Source organism: Gymnoscopelus braueri (assembly GCF_963280865.1).
Source record: "Gymnoscopelus braueri genome assembly, chromosome: 12".
In the NCBI taxonomy this organism is placed as follows: Eukaryota; Metazoa; Chordata; class Actinopteri; order Myctophiformes; family Myctophidae; genus Gymnoscopelus; species Gymnoscopelus braueri.
The window spans coordinates 17,757,016-17,779,859 of NC_137614.1; the positions used below are offsets into that span (position 1 = coordinate 17,757,016).

General features: G+C 40.1%; 2 protein-coding genes across 2 annotated transcripts; one reads left to right on the plus strand and one right to left on the minus strand.

Moving 5' to 3' along the window:
- The first annotated feature begins 321 nt into the window (after positions 1 to 321).
- On the plus strand, positions 322 to 12,121 carry pigt (phosphatidylinositol glycan anchor biosynthesis, class T). The gene is made up of 11 exons (XM_080445456.1): positions 322 to 728; positions 1,723 to 1,900; positions 2,177 to 2,310; positions 2,679 to 2,779; positions 4,641 to 4,815; positions 4,983 to 5,080; positions 6,446 to 6,602; positions 7,189 to 7,389; positions 8,330 to 8,495; positions 9,281 to 9,364; positions 9,963 to 12,121. The coding sequence occupies exons 1-11, from the start codon at positions 332 to 334 to the stop codon at positions 10,210 to 10,212; spliced, it is 1,941 nt and encodes a 646-aa protein (XP_080301582.1). The 5' UTR covers positions 322 to 331; the 3' UTR covers positions 10,213 to 12,121.
- Positions 12,122 to 12,983: 862 nt separating this feature from the next.
- wfdc2 (WAP four-disulfide core domain 2) lies at positions 12,984 to 15,174 on the minus strand. Its single transcript, XM_080444558.1, has 4 exons — positions 15,055 to 15,174; positions 14,604 to 14,747; positions 14,012 to 14,149; positions 12,984 to 13,441 (listed from the first exon to the last, which is right to left on the minus strand). Exons 1-4 carry the CDS (start codon positions 15,155 to 15,157, stop codon positions 13,308 to 13,310), a joined length of 519 nt encoding a protein of 172 aa, XP_080300684.1. The 5' UTR covers positions 15,158 to 15,174; the 3' UTR covers positions 12,984 to 13,307.
- Positions 15,175 to 22,844: the final 7,670 nt, after the last annotated feature.

A 22,844-nucleotide genomic window follows, 5' to 3' on the forward strand; every position in this document is an offset into this window, starting at 1 on the left:
GTGTGGTATTGTGGTTAGATATGTGGTAGATATCATTGTATGTAGTCTAGCATCTAGATAGGCAGATTATGACGAGACGTAATGAATAAGATAAAATGCTGCAAATGCATAATTATTATTATATTATTTTTCTATCTGTTGTTTTTGTGTTACTATGAAAATATTTGGGGTCCAGTCATTATGCACACTGTAGACTGGTGACGCGAGGTTATGCACACTGTAGTACAACCAACGCTGTCTCCGTACGTAAGAAGCAAGCAGCAGCCATTGGTTGACTGAACGTGTGACGTTTCAATAAGGAAGTAAGTCAGTTGCTGATATTAAGTTAAAAATGGCTGCGTACAGGTGCAGCTTCCCGGCTCTACTGTTCATTGTTTGTCATGTATCAGTGCTTATTGTCGCAGACACTCAAAACACGACCCCCGTCAGTGAGACCCACAGCGTTGTGGAGAACAATCATAACAACCCACAAAGAGAGCTTGCAGACGAAACAAGTCAGCCGACCACCGAATGGATAGCAACCCAGGTTGAGGAAGCGACTCCCGACGATGATGCTGCTGCTCCAAGCGACAACAATAAGGCCACTTCTGGACCCGAAGTCACCCACATGCCCACTAAAGATGACTTCCAGGAGGAGTTGGTCATCAGGCCGCTTCATTCGGGGGATGTTTATGCCAGCTTCCAGTTCCGCACCCTGTGGGACACAGACTTCATGGGAGGAAACAAAGGTGAGTAGCTTTAGCTGATACAGTGACTACAGTTACTGTTGGTTCAAACTTTAAAGCAACATTTTGCCTCAGAATTGCTTAACTGTCTGCAACCCTTTTATTTTAATTCGGTGCAGTTATAACTGCACCAAATATACCAACGTATAAATACATACATGCACTATTGCAATTGCGACTGGCTGCAGCTAGGTTTTTTATTCGGGCATTAGCACATAACCCATTCAGTGAAAGCCAGCTGTTAGACAGAGCGCCCACTCAAAACCTCTGCAAGTTGCAACCATTGTTGCACAGTGCACTTTCCTATCCCAGACAAAAACATTGGTAAAGAAAGAATAGCCTAGGACTACTGCTAGCCGCAAGCAACTCTTAGATTCCTTTTTTAATACCTGTAAGCTAGAGTTGCAACACCAACCCTTGACAGCCCATACGTCCAAACAGAAAAGTCCTATCTGATTGTATTAAACGACGTTAAACTGACCAACATTGCAGCTGTACGGAAAGCTTGAATTATCCTCTTTCTGTCTGCAAAGTTTTTGTCTCATAAAAATCCACCATAGACATGTTATGAGCTACTTTCTGTCAAGAAATAATTATTCTGTGCAGGTGATTTTCAGGTCTTTTTCTAAGTGTTGGAGTTTGGAAGCGCTCGTGGGAAATCTCAACGGTCCTGCTGCCTCCTGTTTCGAAATTGCACATAATAAATGCAGGAGGCAGCAAGATGTTGCGTTTTTGAAAACGAGCGCTTCCAACACTTAATCACCTGCACGGAATTTATTGACAAAGTATTTCATATCATGTCTATGGTGTGCTACACAAATACGAACTTGACATCAGTCACACACCCAGCAGCTTTTATGAATGTTAACCACATCACTCCTGAATTCCCTGTTATCAAATCATCTTTGATCATCTGGTCCCTTTTATCTAATCATCCATCACACAATAATGGTCACCTCTGAATTCCTCATCAGTGGTGTGATTTTATTTCTTGCAGTCTCCCACTACCGCCTGTTCCCCAAGTCACTGGGCCAGGTGATCTCCAAGTTTTCAATTAGAGAGCTCCACATCTCCTTCACCCAGGGCTACTGGAGGACTATGCAGTGGGGGCAGCCCTTCCTACCCTCCCCGCCTGGGGCTGAACTCTGGGTCTGGTTCCAGGACACTGTCACTGAGTGAGTATGGTGTATCCAATGACTAGAAAAAACCTGTAGGGCTGAACAATTAACCACTTAAACCCTATATACTTTGTACCCTATATAATTGTGTCTTGACTACAATTAATACTTTACATTACTGTAGACAATTTTCCAAAGCATACCATGTTTTGGTAAGTTTTCCCCAGAATCCAGGAAGGCATTCGTTCATTCATTTCACCAGATGATATTGTCTTGTCAAAGATGTTGGTACATCATGGCTATTTCTGAACATTGCACTGTTCTTACCTGTAGTGTGGATGGTGCATGGAAGGAGCTGACCAATGTTCTCTCAGGGATCTTCTGTGCCTCACTCAACTTCATTGACTCCACGAACACCGTTCAGCCTAGCGCCTCCTTCAAACCACTCGGTTTAGACATTGGCAATGGTAAGCTCCAAGGTCACATTCATCTGACACATTACAAACCTCACCCCCTACCCCTCTCCTTAACACATACATGTGTAGTTTGTGTACACACACATACATGCACGTGTGAGCATATGAAAATGTGGTACACTTCTGTAAATCACCTCCTACTCATTTGCTGTTTGCTCTAAATGTCTAAAAACATGTATCTAAATATTGTAAAGTGTTTTACCCTTACAGATAAAAGATGCTTTTAAAATAAACATTATTATTATTAATAAAAATATCAAGGCTATAGAAAGCTCCCTGCTGGAGCTTTTGCAAAGCACTCATTGCATGATGTTTATACAGTACAGATATTCATATATTTTGTGGGGTTCTCCATTCAGTCACAGATCACAGCTTCCTTCGCTATGCCACCCTGCCACGTGAGATTGTCTGCACTGAAAATCTGACCCCTTGGAAGAAACTCTTGCCATGTGGCTCCAAGGTATGCGTTTGTTGTGTGTCATCCAATCAGGAGAGCGAACCCATTTATCAGCTTCAATTTGATAGTGTTACAATTTGAGTCCTGCATGGGTCCAATTTTGCAAACCTGCACCCACCCCACCTGTTAATAATGAGACCTGTGCACTGACCTCAAAATCCAATCCAGACCTGACCTGTTGCCCGCCCTGTTACCCGTGATTTCATAGCCTACAGACAATTAAAAACTGCTTTATTTTTACTTCCCTGCATTTTTTGAACACAAGATGTAACATTCTGCTGCAGCAGTGCCTCACATTATGGCAGAAAGAAATTACAATCACGACCTTCGGTGTAGCTGGCTACTGAGTACTGACACATTGCTTATGTTACGGTTAATGTGCAGAAAACCATAATGTTACAACCGTCCACAACTAACAGACTTTGGCTACTTTGCAGAGGTAGAAAACAAACAGTTTAACGATAATATCTACATGTAAGTAAGCGACTAAAAACCTGAGCAGCCTATTTTGCAGAATCAATCACAACTACTTTACAGTATTCAGCCATTTACACCAGAGAGTGAGACACCATTCAGATTACCGAGCGGTTCATTCAGTAATCAGGACAGCAAGCAAGACAGTCAACTCAACAGAACTGCATACAAAACACTTACGGTTTAACCTTCAAAATAAAAAAGTAAAGTACTTTTTTAATCCGTTTTACCTGTCAAACACGTGTACCCGCCCTGTTGCAGGACTCTAGTTCCAATACCCCCTTATTTTAATCCTGTATGAGTTCTCTCTCATAATTGGATGAAATTGGTAGATTTAAATGTATTTTCTGTTAGCTTAGAGATGACCTCTGTTACTGAACAAGTAAGGCACCGCGCGTGGAGGATTCAAAACCCATTCTCCACCGTGGTGTGCCACCTGCAGGCCCTGCAGTTAAAATTTGTTGATTCCCCTTAAAGGGCAAGACCACTTTGGTAGAGGTTTGGGTTGTGTATTTACCTTGTCATGATGTAACTCCAAAGGTGGACAAGAAATCAAAAATAATTGCTCCATTGATTAGAAATTGGTAAAACAGCTCTCAAAGTCACTCTTTTAGCACATAAACGAACACAAACAAAGCTGATTCAGACAATATAGAACATCACCAAACCCAGTACTGTTTTTTTTTTAAATAAAAATGTTAACTTCCTGTTGATTTAGCTATTTTTATTAAGAAGAAAACCCGGACTGGATCCGGATCCGGATCTTCAAATAGTAAAATCAGCAGGAAGTTGACATTTTTATTAAAAAAATAAACAGTACTGGGTTTGGTGATGTTCTATATTGTCTGAATTAGCTTATGTGTTCATTTACGTGCTAAAATAGTGACTTTGAGAGCTGTTTCAGTGTACAATGTAAGTCAATGAGGAGCATATTTTGAATTATCAATTTCTAATCAATGGAGCAATTATTTTTGATTTCTTGTCCACCTTTGGAGTTACATCATGGCAAGGTAAATACACAACCCAAACCTCTGGTCTTGCCCTTTAAGGCAATTTTTCCACCTGAGCGTTTTTTTCCTTCTTTACAACGATCTTCTAAAACATTAATGTGGGAGCACTTGAGGGTGGAGTGATTCTTCAGTGATGAGCATAGGGTTCTATCCAAAGTTGAACATTTTAAACACTCAGCGGACAGTTTAAAAACAGCAAGTGCGCATTGCTTAGCGCAGAATAGACGATCAGCGTCTCGTTGCAATGCTGCTGTTTGTAGCATGGTGTAAATAAGCGTCTTGGTGGACAGAAGCCTGTGAAAGACTTTAAAGCCATCAGTACCACTTGGCGTTCAAACCATCTATTAAAAATGCACCGTTCATTCTTCTCCCTCATCCAGGCTGGTCTGGCTGTCCTGATGAAGTCAGAGAAACTCTTCCATAGTAGCTTCCACTCCCAAGCCGTGCACATCAGACCCGTATGTCAGGACTGGCAGTGCAAATCCACATCCTGGGAGCTCCGGCAGACACTGAACGTGGTCTTTGATCTGCACACCTCCGGACAGGGCAAGCGAGGTGAGAGAAGGCACTGGGAGAACTCTTCTGGTGTAATCTTTCATGAATGTAGTATTGCCCTGTCCACATTCAGCAGTATTGATTCGATAGTCGAATTTGACGTGTGGGTTATACACATGTTTTACTTCTTTGACTTTAAATGTATGTATGTCTGTCCGTTTTCTCAGAATGGTCTCTGTTCAAGATGTTCTCTCGGACCTTGACAGACGCCTGCCCACTGGCCTCCTCTAGTAAAGTCTACATCGACATCACAGACAACCCACAGGTTAGTATCCTTCTGATACTGTGCTGTCATCCTCTCAATGTGAAAGGCTCTGTACCGTAGCTTTTTACCCAAAATGTATTTCACTCCTTCGCAAACTTCAGAGTAATGATGGAAATTGAATAAAATTAGGGGCACTTGGTAGTGAGTTAAAAGGAGAATTCCAGACTACGTGTTTCTTACCTTTTTATATGATATTACTATATCCTAGGACGAGTCCACCGCAGCTAAAAACCAGAGCGGATTGTCCATGCTCTAGATCGTGTATTGTTATCGTGATTTTATATATATTTTTTAGTTCATATCTGAATTTCCTAATGACTAACTGTCCACGGTGTTTTTGTCCCAAATGGGCCGTCGTAGTGTTTACACTCTGATCACGGGCAAAAATATAATAAAATCGCGATAAAAATATTTGATCTAGAGCATGGACCATCCGCTCGGGTTTTTAGCTGCGGTGGACTCTGGATGGAGTTATGAAAATGTTCTACTGTACCACTCGTCCTAGGATATAGTAATATCATATAAAAGGTAAGAAAAACGTAGTTCAGAAATTCTCCTTTTTAAAGGGATATTTCCGTTTTTGGGGAGTTGTACTTTTTTTTCCTATTTACACAGATTCAGACAAACTCATGGATGCCTTTTTTGAAGGTATGTTGAATAGTGAACATATTCTAGTTCAGCTCAATTCTGGAATGACAATGGAATCACGTTGCAGCTCCTCTCAAAAGTAAGGAAGTACTGTAGAGCTCAGAAGCTCATGATTGAAAACTTCGTACGAGCATAGTGTTTTTTTTTTATACGATCTGATTTCTTTGCTAATACTGAAATTAGAAAAATAAATATGTAGAAAAATAAATATGTTAATTTAATTACAATGTGTCATTGTGTCTGTCCATTTAAATTAAAGTTGAAAGTGTATTTCCCTACGATTGTGAGGACGTGCAAATATTCAAGAACTGAGCTGATTCTAGACTAGGCTCACTGTTCACTAGATCTTCTAACTGTGTGCAGACATCAAAAAGGCTTCATGAATTTGTCTGATTTGAATAAGTAACAATTAATAATATTTCCCCAAAACCATCACTTTAAGAGAAGTACTCACTCTGCTATGGATTTGAGTCTATAATATAATTTGACATTGTATAATCAATTTCACTTTATTGTCATTGTACAATAAGTATGGGTACAAATAAAACAAATTTCCCATTACGACAGTAGATGCTGTCCAAAAGAACAGTTATATATATATATATATAATGGATATCTGACAATTCTCTGGAAAAATAGAGATTTTAGAATCACAACAATCTGCAAGAGCTTTGGTATGAACGTGTCCTTAATTGTAATGCTGTGTATGGGCTGCAGGGGGAGCAGTTTGATCTGACTCCGGCCACTCCCCTGCTGAGCCAGGCTATAGTGCTGGGTGACAGGAGGACCTACGCTGTCTACGACCTGACCCAGGCGTCCACCTTTGGCTCCCTGCGCTCACTCAACATGCTGCTGCGTTGGAAATTCACTGCAGGTGAGTAACATTATGGCAGGCAGAGCATGCCGTGTTTTCAAATATGGCCAGTATTTCTGTATTTGAAATGCATATTTCAATGACTTTAGAGTTATGTGTATTTCACAGGCCTGGATAGAAGATGTCCATCTTGCTAGCCTAATATGTAACAAGATGCTTCTTAGAACAGTATAGTATTTTCAAAATGCACACAATTCTTAGGGTAGCAATTAAATATAAGACTACTATACAGTAAATCAACATTCTCCCATCTTATTCTTTAGCAAGCCTACAGCATAACTCCAGCTTTAAATAATCAAAAGTAATTTAAGAAATATTCATGTACAATAGATATTTATACACATACTGAACAGTGCGCACAAACACAGATGGATATGGATCATAATTTGACGAGGGAACCATGCACACAGCACCTTCAATGTACCAATTGTACATTATATCTACAAATGTGCATACTTTGCCATTTTTCTTGCTATTGTTGCTATTTTTCATAATTTCTTTGTTGTTGTTGTGTGTTCGTCTCGTGTATATGTAACAATTTGAATCTTGAATCTTGACCGTCTCTCGTCTGCCCCACACCGTGCAGGTGACATGCTGCGCCCCCTCCTCCATGCTGAACGTTATGTGGCCGGCTATGGGCTGCAGACGGGAGAGATCCACACTCTGATGTACAACTACCACCCTTACAGGGCGTTCCCCGTGCTACTGCTGGACACCGTGCCCTGGTACCTCCGCCTCTACATCCACACGCTGACCGTCACCAGCAAGGGCAAAGACAACAAGCCCAGTGAGTGTTCCAGGAAACCCAACATAACTCGCACAAACATGCTCACATACACTGTGAAATACCCAGTGTTAATCTAAACTCTGAGATTGTGCAAAATGTAACCAAATGGACCCGTAAGGTTACATTTGTACAATCTTGAAGTTACAAGTGGATAAATTAACAGAGGATTTTCTATACACACACTCACACACACAAATGAATGTGTATGAGGGTTGTATATTTTTGAAAATGAGGGTTGGGGGGGATCAAATGATTGATATTTTTTACATGCACAAGCAAGCCTGTATGTGCACTTAGTGTAGGGTGCAGGGTTGCATTGCTCATGGGACGGCCTTGCACGCCGTGCAGGAACCTATTTGACCAGGAGCACGCGCAGGCACACGCATAGATTTAAAACAACTTTAAATTCACACCTCAACAAAGTTTACAAAGGCTCCAGACTCACACCAGGTGGATTAACATAGGAATGAGCCTAGATGCATATCAATTGTCCATTGTGTGACCTGTAGTGTAGGTGTTAAGCGACGTGAGCGTCACGTCATTAAAATAGAGTGCAACCACGTTCCAATTCAGCATTGCAACACTGGTAGGGTGTGTTTATCAGTGATGTACATCTTGCTATTTGTGTGCACCTGCTAATTCTAACCACAAGGAGGAGTACATGAACAGTGTTTTCAGTGTAAAGCTTTGTTTCCTTTGCCTAGTGAAACAGCAGAAACACCATGTCTTTTTTTCAGTCTCTCTCTCTCTTCTGTTAATCCATTTTAAAACGAATAATGATGATGATGGTACATAACAACAATAATCATGACTATGAGATGGTGGTTATTCCTTTGGCATGGCAGTATGGACTGAAATCATCATTGTATAGCACTTCTTCAAAAACGGTTACAAAGTACTGCCTAACGTAGTATAAAATGGACATGAAATTGTATACCAGGCTACATCCATTACCAACCGTCTAAGGACCGTCTGAGACCACACCTCCTGGAGATGCTGATCCAGCTGCCTCCGAACTCTGTCACAGAGGTCACTGTGGAGTTTGAAAGGGCTCTGCTGAAATGGACTGAATACACCCCTGACCCCAACCACGGATTCTATGTCGGGTGTGTGCCTACATTTTATACATACAGTATACATTTTGGTCAGCTGTTCTGCTAAAATCTAGGCCTGTCACAATTATTGCATAATCGTCTAATCGCAATTATTTGAGATAATCGCAATTATTTTTTCATAATCGTCACACATTTTCAAATATAAAAAAAAGTAGAAATAGCAGATCTACAAGCTTACAACGCTGTGACGCGTTGTAAGCTTGTTGATCTGCTATTTCTGCTATTACTAAATATCTCAATAATTTCATTGTATATTTCAGTTATTTGTCATATCTGCCCTGTGCAATTTTTGATTACGAAGCCTAAAAGGCTTCATGTGTTCCAATGTTCAATGCCAAACACACAATTAAATCGTTAATCGCAATTTATTCGAGTGACAATTAATCGTCAACTTAAATTTGTAATCGTGACAGCCCTACTAAAATCGTGAAAATGGATGAAGTACAGTAAGATGTATTGTGTCCCATGGATACATCTGGGCTAATATTGACTATTGAAATGGGTAAAAATCTGTTTCGGCCTGGCATGTTTGTTATGCATTAGGGCCGTCTACAACTGAATAGTATTGAACAGCTTTAGAAATGAGATGGAAAAACATACATTGAGTCTTTAAATCTGAATGTCTCATGTTCAACACGTAGTCATTTTAGGTGCCATTTTTAAATGACAAGAATGATGGACTTATTTATTAGAGAAAACACATTTTGGTCCTCAGGCCTGATTTGACTTGAAGAAGGTAGAATTAAGTGACTGAAAGCTGTCCATTTCTCACTCAGGTCCTCTGTCGTCAGCGCTCTTGTGCCCAGCGTTGTTGCTATGGATACAAACGCCACTCAGGAACGCCCGCTCTTCAGCAGCTTGTAAGTATAGCTGTTCATTGTTGACACACTGTTGTCGCTGTCTACACATTCCAAATGTTTTGTGATTCACTATCGAGAATGTTTCAACCAGTGGTGGAAGACGTTTTTTTTTTGCTTAAATAAGATGTACAATACTTAATTGAAAAGATACTCGGTTACAGGTAAAAGTGCTGTATTCAAAATGTTACTTGAGTCAAAGTACAAAAGTATTGGCATCATAATATACTTTATTATTATTATTTTCAAAAAGGCTCAATCTTTCAAAAAAAGCCGTTCAACTATTTATTGCGAGTATAAAACAGAGCTTAATTGGTTAATGTATTTATAATAATCTAAATCGCCAAAGTAACTAGTAACTAAAGTTTTCCAATAATTTGTAGTAGAGTAGTAGAGTAGAAATATAAAGTTTTAAAATACGGACATACTCAAGTTAAGTAAAAGTACTTAAATACTTGAGTAAATGTACCTAGTTACTTACCACCAGTGTCTACACATTCCAATGTTGTGTGAATCACTAGTATTAAGAATGTTTCAACAGCTTGTTGAACCCTAGCTGCTCCCTCACTCTGCTTCTCCTCCATCATGTTCCTCCCCTCAGTTTCCCCTGTAAAGAAGAGTCCAGCTACTTCATGCGTGTCTACACGGAGCCTCTGTTGGTCAACCTTCCCACTCCAGACTTTAGCATGCCTTACAACGTCATCTGCCTCACCTGCACTGTGGTGGCCGTAGGATACGGCTCCCTTTACAACTTGCTCACTCGTACGTTCCAGGTAGAGGAGCCCAGTCCAGGTCTGGCCAAACGAATAGCCAACTTCATCCGCAGGATGAGGGGCGTGCCACCAATCTGAAAAACTCATGCAAACTAGACCCCGACCCCCATTTTCTAAGGAGGTTAGCCATTTGGGCTAATGCACTGGTCAATTCTAACATTCAGGGAAGAACTGTTTTGTGCACTGGGAAGTTTTTAAGAAAAAACTTTTAACCTGAACTTTCTGTTTTCTTTTTAAAAGAAGACACAGGAATTTATTTTGAACTGGATGGAAATGGATTTAGCACATTTTCCCTGCCTCTTAGTGGGGAAGAAGTATCGATACTGCTGAGTATGTGGGCTGGAGGATAAGGGCTCTACTGTTGTCATGTGGATGGACCCAAAGCTTTGTTCACTAAACCTCAATGCTGGTTGAATGTTATTTTTTGTTTGTTTTGTTTGTTTGTTTGTGTCATCGATATTGTTCAGTATCTGCTAATGAAGCCATAACTCTACTATAGCTATAATTTCCTTGATGCCATTTCTTTGCTGGTTATTGGTAGTAGTAATAATAAAACGTTGTTTAAAAAAAACAACAACCTCATAATTTGTATGTTTTATTTGTAAAGCACTTTGGGTAATTGAAACGGGAACAATAAATAAGTCAATAAGGAAATGAAAATGCTAGACATGAAATAAAAACAGCGTTTCAGGAATTGACCTGAAATTGTATTAATTGAAAATTGAAAACTTTGGTAGAGGTCTCTACATCTTGAATACATAACTGTAATCCTTGTTTTTGCGCTGTGCTTGTCATGGTGTAACTAGTCCAATTGGCGAGATCTCTACAGTAGCGCCGTTGATTAGAAATGAATGGTCCAAAAATAGTATCCTTTTTGACTTGCATAACATTGCATGGTGAAACAGCTCTCAAAGTCACTCTTTTAGCACACATACAAACACAAACAAAGCAGATTCTGCCACTATATCACAACTCAGTATGGCACCGTTTTAAAAGAACAATGTCATACTGGGTTTGGTGTTCTGTATTGGCGTAATCAGCTTTGTTTGCATTTACATGCTAAAAGAGTGACTTACTGTACAATGTAAGTCAATGAGGACACTATTTTTGGATTATTAATTCATAATCAACGTTGCAAAGGAGCGATAGGCCTTTATCTCACCATTTGGACTAGTTAACATCATGACAAGGTAACTGCACAATTCGTCCCAAACCAATACCAAAGTGTCCTTGTGCTTTAAGCACTTTAGGCAGGTTGTCCCAAATCGTAGACAGCAAGGGCTTGAACATGTTTGACATCTTGTGTTACAGGATAGTCAGGAGTACCTTTTCATAATCGCACTAGAGCGTGACCTCAAGGGAATTATAGCTTCACTGTACAATGGTCCCTGACAAATGTTAAATGTCACAGTATATAAGAATAAAATACCATATAAGAGAGGAATTTAATCAATTTATTGCTAAATAACTATGGTTTTCAAAAGAGCATACACCTCAGCAACCTGTGCATTATGGGAGGTATTTGTGGGGTTTGGATTGCTTTGTCGAAGATTCCTAGTGCATAAAAAAAATTCTCTAATTAACCACAAAATTATTATTAAAACATTGACACTTGAACCTATTTAATGAATGCATGATTGAATGTTGAATGTGGCCATTGGCAAAATGTCTCCTTAACAAACTGCCTTTCATTGTTTTGCTTGCATCTGGTGGTTTACTGATTTGCTCATTGTCAGTTTGATGCAGTTTCAGCATGTGCTGTGGCCACTTCTCACTCACCTAGTTCTACTGTTAAAGCATCACAAGCTGTGTGTGAAGATTGCCATGTATTCTTATTCTGTTAACCAAAACTCCATAAAACTTTGTTTCAGTTGCTATTAAATTATTAACCACTCTGAGAATGTGTTAAGAGATGTGGGGAAACTGGGGTTTTAATGATTGTATTTTCAATACACTGTTTTATTTGAAATAAACTGACGAAAAGCTTGATTGTTGTAGTTTTGTTATAGAATTGGACAAAACATGTATTCTTCATATATTGTATGTGAGACTAGGGTCGTTGTTGACAAACAGTCACATTGGCAAAGCCAGAATTGGTACACATCATGCTAAATATCCCAAAAATTCAAATCCAGTTTAGAAGTTAAAATGATTGGATCATGTCTGGGCATATTAAATGGATAACATGTAGGAACTAAATGATAAAACATTATTTCTCTGCACTATTTCTGAAATGCAGAAGAGTTGAAAGCTGTATTACTTGTCCCTGAGTGTGCACTTTATGTAAATAAACTTGGCCCCACTTCTGGCAGACCTAGAGGGGACAAACACAGAAGTCTCTGTCTTTGGCTAGTCAGCAATTTCTCCTTTTGCACATGTTCAGCGCTACCGTGGAACGGAAAAATAAAGTTTTGGGGGGGAAAACCTTCTGCATTCCACATCAATGATGGTCACGTCTGGTTAGCTGCAAACTATGTTTTTGCTACAGGCAAGTAGGTACTATGCCCAGACAGGAAACGTAACAAAAGTTTTTAACATATTCAAATTTGTCGCTGAAAAGGAATGCGAGCTATAGTGAATAGCTACCTATAATTACGTATTCTTTTAGTAGAGGACATTTATAGATGTGAGGAAATGGTGCAAAAATGTTGAAACTTGTGGACAGCACAATTTCTTGGCCACATCTAAAAACAGCCTGGTTTGCTTCCAATTTGCACTTTGCATTCTTGGCCCATTTCATCATTTGTTTTTGCAGCAAAGCTCCTGCCCAAAAATGCCCATATAAGAGGCAGCTGTGAAGCTGAAAACCTCTTACCAACAAGGTCATAAATGCACAAGGAAGTATCTGCAGGTCCTACAAACAATTTTATTACTTGAAGTACAAACAGGAAATACAAAAAGCCCAGCACCAAAACGGCACACAGTACATTTCCGATCAAAGTTCAAGATGCTGTCACTGTTTGGCCGTGCAGCTCACTGTTTCTGTGCCACAGCGTTCACTCTTACCCATTGGACTTTTTTAAGTGTTGTATTGATATGTTAGTAAGATACGTGATGTGTCTTTGTTCCCCACTTGTCCTATCCTCCGTAAATGCAACCAACACAAGTGCTCACTTATGATCAGTGGAGGACAGAATATAGCAGATCTATGTCGGTCAGTGCTGGTTGTCCGATCAGCAAGGCTCGCTGCAGGCATGGCCACAGGTTGTCCGGCAGCACTTCTGTTCCTCAGGACATTGACCATCATGGTAGCAGTACTCGGCACACATGGGCGTCCCCTGGGGTTGCCCACACTTACCTCGCTTCACTAAAGACAAGCGAGAGGCACAGTGTCTGTTACAAGATCTAAAGATTTTTGCGTCGCTGTTGGTCAGAAACCTCCATATTTTACAATGTTTTCATAAATTAACTCTTTGACTGCCATGGACGTGTTAACGCGTCAAATTTTAAACTTGGTCGTATGACAGTGTCATGTAATAGTAGCAAAAACAACCAATCTACAAGCTCACAATGTGTCGTGATGCAACTGCGCTGTGTGCTTGCAGATCTGCTATTTTAGAAAAATGATCACCTATAACGATAATGCCCAAAATAGGGACTCCAGTTTGGAAGTAGTTAAGTCTGTCTGTGGGTTTTATAAAGTATTAACAAACAAGTAATAACCGCATTGAATCCATTGGAACACGGGTCATCTTTTCTATTTCCTGAAAAGTAACAGTTTTGGACAAAGGTACAAGGTTTCCGCCCATCAGCGACAATAGTCATTTCTCTAGTTAACCAACAGCACATTTGTTTTGCATAGAAACAAAAGGTCTCTCATAGCAGCAGATATTAGAGACGTGCAACATTCTTGCTGTCAATTTGGCCTAAATCCAACCTTTGTATGGTGCGATGCACTGATGTCCACATCCATTGTGACAGCATTTCTCATCACTGGGGCAGTCACTGTCATCAGAGCAGTACTCAGCACACATCCCAGATCCCCACTGTCTGCGAGGACACACTCCTGGCTTTGCTTGAGAGGAAAAGGGTTCAGGAATGCCAAAATCAACATAAGCGTGTGCATTTGAAACAGAAGCAGAAGCAGATGTAGACCGGACAAATAGCTTGACTGAATCATTGCAACCTTTTCTGTTGCCCTTCAAAGCACAGCCAAGGCGAAGCACATTTGACAAGCCTTATGAGCTTAAAGGGATACTTCACTTTCGGGCCGGGGACACATTTAAAAAAAATATTAAAAATAAATGAAAAAAGTTATGGAAAATTCATGGCCCCCTCACACATTAGTAGGACACTCTAATGCGTGAGGGGGCCATGAATTTTCCATAACTTTTTTCATTTATTTTTAATATTTTTTTTAAATGTGTCGGCGGCCCGGAAGTGAAGTATCCCTTTAACTTCTATGACTCACTGGCCCAGAGATTTTGAGTCAAACACCTGACTGTGATAAAACAGCTTACAGAACTTACAGAAAGCAGGAGGCACACAGACCCCTCCGCAGTCAAAGGTACAACACTTGTGGTCCTCAGGACAGTCCTCATCACAGTCACACCCCTTCTTTGATGGGATCACATTCAGACGTCTAGGGCAATGACCTGGTTTGGGGAGAATCACTGGTACAGAGACAGAAAGAGAGAAAATGAGAGAGCAGCACAACAAGCAAGGCTATACTTGGATCATGTTCAGTTGTACATTAATGTCGAACATTGTTAAGCTGCAGAAGTACATTTAATTGGAATAAAAAAATATGTAATGTTTGGGCAATGCAATACTATGCTCTCCTGTTTTGTTGGAAGACAACAAAATAGCAAAATAAATCGCCAAACAAAAAAAAATAAACAGTAGACTCACCATATCAATGCAACCGTTTTTAAGTTTATATTTTCATTAGGAGTTATGCATACTACTAACAAAACGTACCTGTTGAATTGCCATCAGCTTCTGCAGTGAAAACTATATTCAAACATGCAAAACCACATAGTGCAAAAATCAATGCACAAACTGCAGAGGAATGCATCTCCATTGCAGGCTTTACTTCCAACTGAAGAATGTACTTGAGTTTGGACAAATGCTCCAATACAACATGCAGAGTGTGAGCAATGCACAAAATACTGGGTCCCTGTGCCTGTCAAGTTGCATTCAACTACTGTTGGTTGTGTAAATGTGATCAGCAAATGCCCAGGAAATGTGCTGCTTGGAATTGTGAACCCTTTGTGTTTTTACTTTCCAAACATTTATCTAAAGAAATTTATATTTTTCTTCCTATCAACATTGCTATTTTGAAAGCAAAGCTCTCACTAAATATCACAGGAACCATTTAGTAATTTGCATTGTAACACCAGCAATTAATTTTGTCAAAGGTTGAAGTGAAATGTTATTTTTAATGAAACTCATTTGATACTGGATTCTGGATCCCCAGATAGCTACTTGGACAATTCTTCAGTAGAAGTGTAACATACTGTATCTGAAAACTCAAGTAACTCTTTGTAAAAGAGATATGTTCAGAGAAATTCAAAACATCCACTCATTGTATACTTGCATTTCAAGATGCTCTGCACAGCGATTTAATGATGGAGGAATGGTTTATTTTCACATGAATTTGTATAGTTATCATTATTGACAAAATAGACAGGACATGGATAGTTGTCAAATGTTAATATTTAAGTTGAAATGGTGGAATTATATTCAGAAAGCACATATTCCATCTACAAGTAGATGGAAGTAGATTATTGACAGTAGTCAATAATTGCCATAACAAGCTTATGAAATCAGGCCTTGATACCTCCACACAAAAATAAGGTGTTAGCAACTTATATAAAATACTGTGATGTGTTATACTGTAGGTATAGACTGTTGCATCCTTTTTTATTGCCTTCCCGATATTGCCATCTAGTGTTCTCTTCAAGTGGTACAGTAGCTATCTGAGTTTTATACATCTGTCATGCATTTCAGCCTATTGTCTCACTGTTGTTCACCACACAACTGATAGGGCTGCTGGAAAGACAACTCTATAAATGCTTTTAAAATGCAGATTTATTGCAGGAAGATGTCTCTAAAAGGGAGATGGATACAGTATATTGCTGAATAAAGACCCCTTCCTTCAATTTCCGTTTCAAAATCAGTGCGGTGGGGTCTCCATTCTCATGGAGAGTCTCCATCCACTACCATTGAAAAAACTAGTTTTAGTTGTCTCGTATAAGTATTGGTATTCAATTCTTATTTTAAAACTTGGCCTCACTAAAAAGGAACATCTCGGGTTGAGTATAGTGACCGCGGGCATAACGTTGTTGTTTCTTCCAATTTTTTAAAATATGTTTCTAATTTTTAGAAGGCGGAACAATGTGGAAGGAGCATGCTGGTTGGTCGTTCAGTTCAGGGACCAATCAGAAGGTGAGAAACGTGTTTACAGCAGAGCCTTTGAAGAACTCAAATTAACACTAAAACTAATAAAAACATATTTAAAAATGTAATTAAGTCTTAAAATAATAATAAATACTAATATTCCAAACCCAGGTAAATAATTAGGCCTAAAACTTAACTTGACATTGAAAACATAAAGTCCAAACGAAATAAAAATGTCTGATGAAAAACTGATGAGGAGCTTACGTGTTTACCAGCGATGGGAACAAGGTGGAAGGAGCATGCTGATTGGTGGTTGAGTTCAGGGACCAATCAGAAGAGGTGAAGAACGTGTTTACCAGAGTGTAGAAGATAGAGTAACTTCACGTGTTGATCTCGCCGCAAAGCGGGCCTCTATGGGCACATTGGAACTATCTCATTGAGATAGACAGAGCACTTCCGCATTCCATTCTTACCATGGGAGTCAACGCTAGTGTCATAGCTCTCTTTATGGCTCTGGTGTTTACGGATGAAGCAAGCAGCTGACCAATGGCGTTGCAGGAAGCTCTCATGCGGCAGGTGTTTACGGAGGTCCAGTCTGCAACAGACGTTAAATGTTGTTCAGACACTCTTCGGGTTAGACATGCTGCGCCTGCACATCAGTTCCGAGGAAAACAACGTAACACCAGTGGTGTAAAGTAACTATGTACATTTACTTAAGTACTGTTTTAACAGTACTTAAAGGGATATTTCACTTTCAAAAAAACTTTGGGTCATTTTATCGCCTACTCAGGCTTTTGTGAGCCTCCAAGACCGTTTTTAAGTTGCTTGATTTAGTATTTAGATATTTGATAATCATTTTATCAGACGCCCCCTTCCTATACAAACCCATTATAACTTCAAACTCAATTTTTTACCTGTTAGATTCATCAAAAACACCCGTCCTTGTTTCTGCTGACTCACCCTACCCTCCTAATACGTGAGGGGGCCGTGTTTTTTCGATTACTTTTTTCATTTATTTTATTTAATTTTTTTATTGTATTTAATTTTTTCATTTTCCCCAAAAAAATATTAAAAATAAATGAAAAAAGTTATCGAAAAAACACGGCCCCCTCGCGTATTAGGAGGGCAGGGTGAGTCACCAGAACCAAGGACGGATGTTTTTGATGAATCTAACATGTTAAAAATTGAGTTTGAAGTTATAATGGGTTTGTATAGGAAGGGGGCGTGTCTGATAAAATGAATATCAAATATCTAAATACTGAATCAAGCAACTTAAAAACGGTCTGGGGGGCTCACAAAAGCGTAGAGTAGACGATAAAATGACCAAAAGTTTTTTTGAAAGTGAAATATCCCTTTAAGTAAGTACAATTTTGAGGTATTTCTTTTTACTTTAGTGGAGTATTTTCAATGTTCTATACTTTTACTTCTACACCACTACATCTCATTTTCCACCACTGCACAACACAGAGGACGTTAAATCTTTTCATCCAAACAAATTCATTTTGTCATTTCATTTTCACTGGCTTGAAGACAGAAATAAATAGTTGTTGGTTCCACATGGCTCTTTGCTGCTACTACCCCGGTCTAACCTCCATAATGGCCAACAGGGGGTGCCCTGTTCTTTGTGCACATCATCAACCTGAGGAAGGTAGGGTTGGCTGGCTGAACATAATAATGGGAGTTTTAATCGCGTGTGTGTGTGTGTGTGTGTGTGTGTGTGTGTGTGTGTGCGTGCGTGCGTGCGTGTGTGTGTGTGTGTGTGTGTGTGTGTGTGTGTGTGTGTGTGTGTGTGTGTGTGTGTGTGTGTGTGTGTGTGTGTGTGTGTGTGTGTGTGTGTGTGTGTGTGTGTGTGTGTGTGTGTGTGTGTGCGCGCGTGCGTGCGTGCCTGAGTGCCTGCGTGAGTGCGTGCATGCGTGCGTGAGTGAGTTTACTTGTACAAGTGCTGTAGACTTTGAGAAATACAGTACACATTGTGAGGACAATTTTCCTGGTCCTCAAGAGAAACGATTGTTTTAAAGCTAGGTTTACAATTTGGAAAAGACTGAAGTTGGGGTTAGGGTTAGGGTTAGGATGAAACATTTAGAGGTTAGGTTTAGGGGTTAAGGTTGGAGTTATGCTTGATTTATACTTAGTTGCATGCCGATGTCTTGCGCCGAAAATAGCTGATCTGTATCACATCAAGAGGTTTCATCAGTCCTATACAGACGGAAGAGGAGGTCAGGATCACTGCACTGAGGGAGGAAGAGCAGCAGACGAGTCATATGATGAAGAAGATTGAGGGTTTGAACAGAGACATCAACAGTTTCAAATACTGTCAGCCGAGACCTGAACACATCACGGAAGCTTTCATCCAATCGCAACAGTAAATCCATTTTCGATTTTTAGCTTTTACCCCCTTTTCTCCCCAATTTAGTCCTTATGCTAATTATTTCCTCCCCACACACATTTCTGTGTGTTGTCACTGCTGTTGTATCCTACTGACTCACCTGTCAGTGAGGCGCCCCCACCGGGAGGATGTAGCGCCTCCCTCTGTCCTACTCCTGCCGCCCAACACTCCCTGCTGACAGGTGCCGCCCCAGCCCGTAGGAGTACATGCAGTAACAGTTATCACCCTCCCCACCCGGCTTCCTTCCCCTGAACACGGGTCAATTGTGTTTGTTTAGACACTCTGCAATTTGGGTAGATTGTGTTGCATTGTTTTCACCCTTTGCCTTTCCAACACACACACACACACACGCACACACACACACACACACACACACACACACACACACACACACACACACACACACACACACACACACACACACACACACACACACACACACTTCCTTCCTGTTATTCTCTTTGTCCTTTGTGCTCCAATCTCCAGGCTCCTGAGCCTCTCAGTTCTCTCAAGGTGATGGCAGAGAGAGCAGCGTTAGGATCTGTTTTGGATGGTGAGATCCCAAACCTACACCTAGCAGACAGAGGTCAGCATCTTCATCATCACACACTGACTACACACTGTTTGTGTACATTCTGTACTGTCCCACTAGCAGACATAGGCCGCCGTCATCATCACACACTGACTACACACTGTGTGTGTGTGTACATTCTGTACAGTCACAGCAGACAGGTCATCTTATCTACCCTGCATAGCATAAGTACTGCATACAAAGTGAACATGAGAAACATGACCTCGGATTTTATCTCCCATCTCCCAAGTACGTTTGGGAGGGAATTGACCAGTGTATTGTTTAGCAGGTGTATGAGTGTAATCTTTTGTCAATAAGAAATCCTGAATCCTAGTTGTGACCTGTGACCTTTAAGCCCTATACAATTTGTTGTACTGCAAAATATCCAATCTACAGGGTCACAACGCGTCACATCGCAAAGTGTTGTGATCCTGTAGTTTGGATTGTTTTGCTATTTCTCGTACAACGAGTTATATATTACTATTTTAGCTATTTTGGAAAATGTTGACATGTCCAAAGGGACGTCAGGTTGAAAGTGATGAGCAGAATCATGGAGTAGTTACTGTTGTTTGCCTTGTACTGATGATGTTTTACAGTGAGTAATTTAATAATTAACAATCACTTTGCAATGTTACAAGCAGTCGAACAATATTCCTGCCCTCCAGAAATAGGACTAATGAGCTTAGAAGAGAGATCTAAAGCTCCTAAAACTATGTAAAGATCAATATATCAAGCTAAACCCACATGTTTAAGAAACAGAACAGCTTTTGCATCCAAGAGTCCAGTTGAATAAAGGATGTATTACCTTGGTATTACAAGCCCAGCCTGTTTTTACATTTTCTTTTTAATTTAGCCTATTAGCCATATATATAATGACATGCCCAAAATAGGGATGCCAGGTTGAAAGTGGTTGATGACCTCAAGACAAAAGATGCCAAACATGTTACAAAATCTGTTTACGGTTGTAATCCTAGGGTTTGTTTGAAGAGACAGCCACGTGATCAGTTTGATTGATTGATTGAATACTTTATTAGTCAGAATGTAAACAGCACGATGTACAGTCAGACATTAGGCTAAAAGTATAACACAAAAAGGTCCTTTACATATGTATTAAATTCATCAACATAGCATAACAAATAACACAATAATACATGGCATCAACAACTACAAAATACTATACTGTATGTACAAAGGAGAAAAGGGAAAAACGTTGTAGTGATTTAAATATTTTAATGGACAGTGTCAGGGCAGAGTAGTAGTATGAGAATTTTCCCATGATTATTCTATATTTGGGTAGTACCAGATCGTTGTCACTCACTCTAGTATTGTGGCTGTGGGTGCCACTCACTTTGGAGAAGTACTGTAGTTATGAGGGTATTGAGGTCGCTGGCCCTTTGACTATCTTAAATACCAATCCCATTTTTATTTGATTAACCCTGTCTTCTACCCTGAGCCATCCCAGACTAGCAAAGTGTGTTGGAATTAGGTGGGTCATGGGCTTTAAGCCGAGAAGTAGTCGAATCAGTTTGTTTTGGGAGGTCTGAAGCTTAGTTAGGTTAATGCAACAGTGCAGAAAACCTACAGTCAAACATGGTGGTGCCAACATTCAGGTTTGGGTCTGTTTCGCTTGCTCCGTAGTCAGTGACTTGCACAGGTTAAAAGAGAAGTTCCACTCTGTCCGTTTTCCAGCCAGACAGTGATCTGTGAAACGGATAAAAGCTTTGCCAAAACTATTTCAAGTCCAACGAAGAGAAAGCAGTATTGACTTCAACTTGTTTGGCTTTCCCTCCACAGTTACCAGAACATAACCACATTCAACATCTGTAGGAACATTTGAAAATGGATGGGGTCCCATAACGACATGGCTCCTATGTGAATGTCTGACATCATATTGGTGATGAAGTTAGTCTTGCTCAAATGTGGAGAGACGGTGGGACGTTCTGCATCTTCTGCACTTTGCATGATCCGATTTGTAGTGACTCGAGGGATACTGTTGCCGGCAAAACTACCTCTTACAGAGGTGTGCTGTAATGACAATAAAGGTACATGCACTTAGCTTTTTCTGCCGTATCGATGATGTTGTTGATGATGATGACGACGTCAGTCAAATCTGGGCAAGGTTTTGGACCAATCCGAGCCCCTTTGACTTAAAAATGGGTGGCAGTACTAAGTTGGCCTACTGGCAGTGTGCACAATAAATTTGGCGCTGATCGTCCAGCTATTTGCAAGATTAGACACACACAGACAGACCCTTTTATAGATGGCTTGCCTCCTTCAGAGCAACCCGTAATAAATAGACATAGAAACATAGAAAGATTACATTGTCAGTATTGGCAGTAGTAGTATTGTTGCTTAGTGTTGTTACCTCTGCCAACCGAGTTAGACGGGGTAATGTTTGTCGTGCCATTCCATGATTTGTCTCAGATTTTCATGAAACTTGATGGGAATGAGCAGAAGGCTGCCGTGAAGATATGATTAACTTTTGTGTTGAACGGGTCAAGGTCAAAGTCAAAATGAATGTCCAGGTCAAAATGACATAATCAGACATATACCTGTAAAAATTGCACATCCTGACAAACCTGCACCCGTTTTTATTCTCTGGTTCATGACATCTGCAGCCCCCAGGATTCCAGCCGCCCCCCAGCGAACCTTGTCAGAAATCAGCATCCCCTCCTTGCTGGGGCTCTATCTAAAGACCAGCTTTACCAGCAGGCCATGCAGGAGACACACATGCCTCACCCACACTGAGAGGATCAGGTAAAATCATCATAGTTGGTTATGCTGTCATGCATGTTCTCTGTGAGATTGAGACATTTATACTCTCAATCTATACTTCGTTTTACGATGCTGTCACGCAATGAAAATAGCTGATCTACAAGCTCAGAACACGTTGCAGTGCAATGCGTTGTGAGCTTGCAGGTCTGCTATTTCCGCAAGCAACACCGTCGTACAACGGAGTATAACATTTCCATTAACTAGGCTATGTAACGATTTCTCATAACTGGTATTATGTGGTTTTATACATTTTAAATGGAGGAAAACCCATGGATTTTAGCTTCCAAGAGTTAATGACTATACAACACTGATGTATTAGCAATATGGAAAAATCTAATTTAGAAGAGTCACGGTTTATAAGCAAAACGTTAAATACATTTAAAGGATTGGTAATGAAAATGGTGGTTAGTATTTGCAAACATAGTATTTAAAGATATATATAAACATATTATCATTTCAGTCTTAATTTTACAGCACACTATGTCTATATGACGTATTTGTTTGCCATCTATTTGTGACTCTCTGTAAATGTGCCTTTTGGCCATTTCTGTAAGATTGTATTATGTTGTTGAAGCTCCATTACATTCTTGTGTCTTGTGGTGTTTGCATTTGATTTGTTTTTAATATTCCACTCAT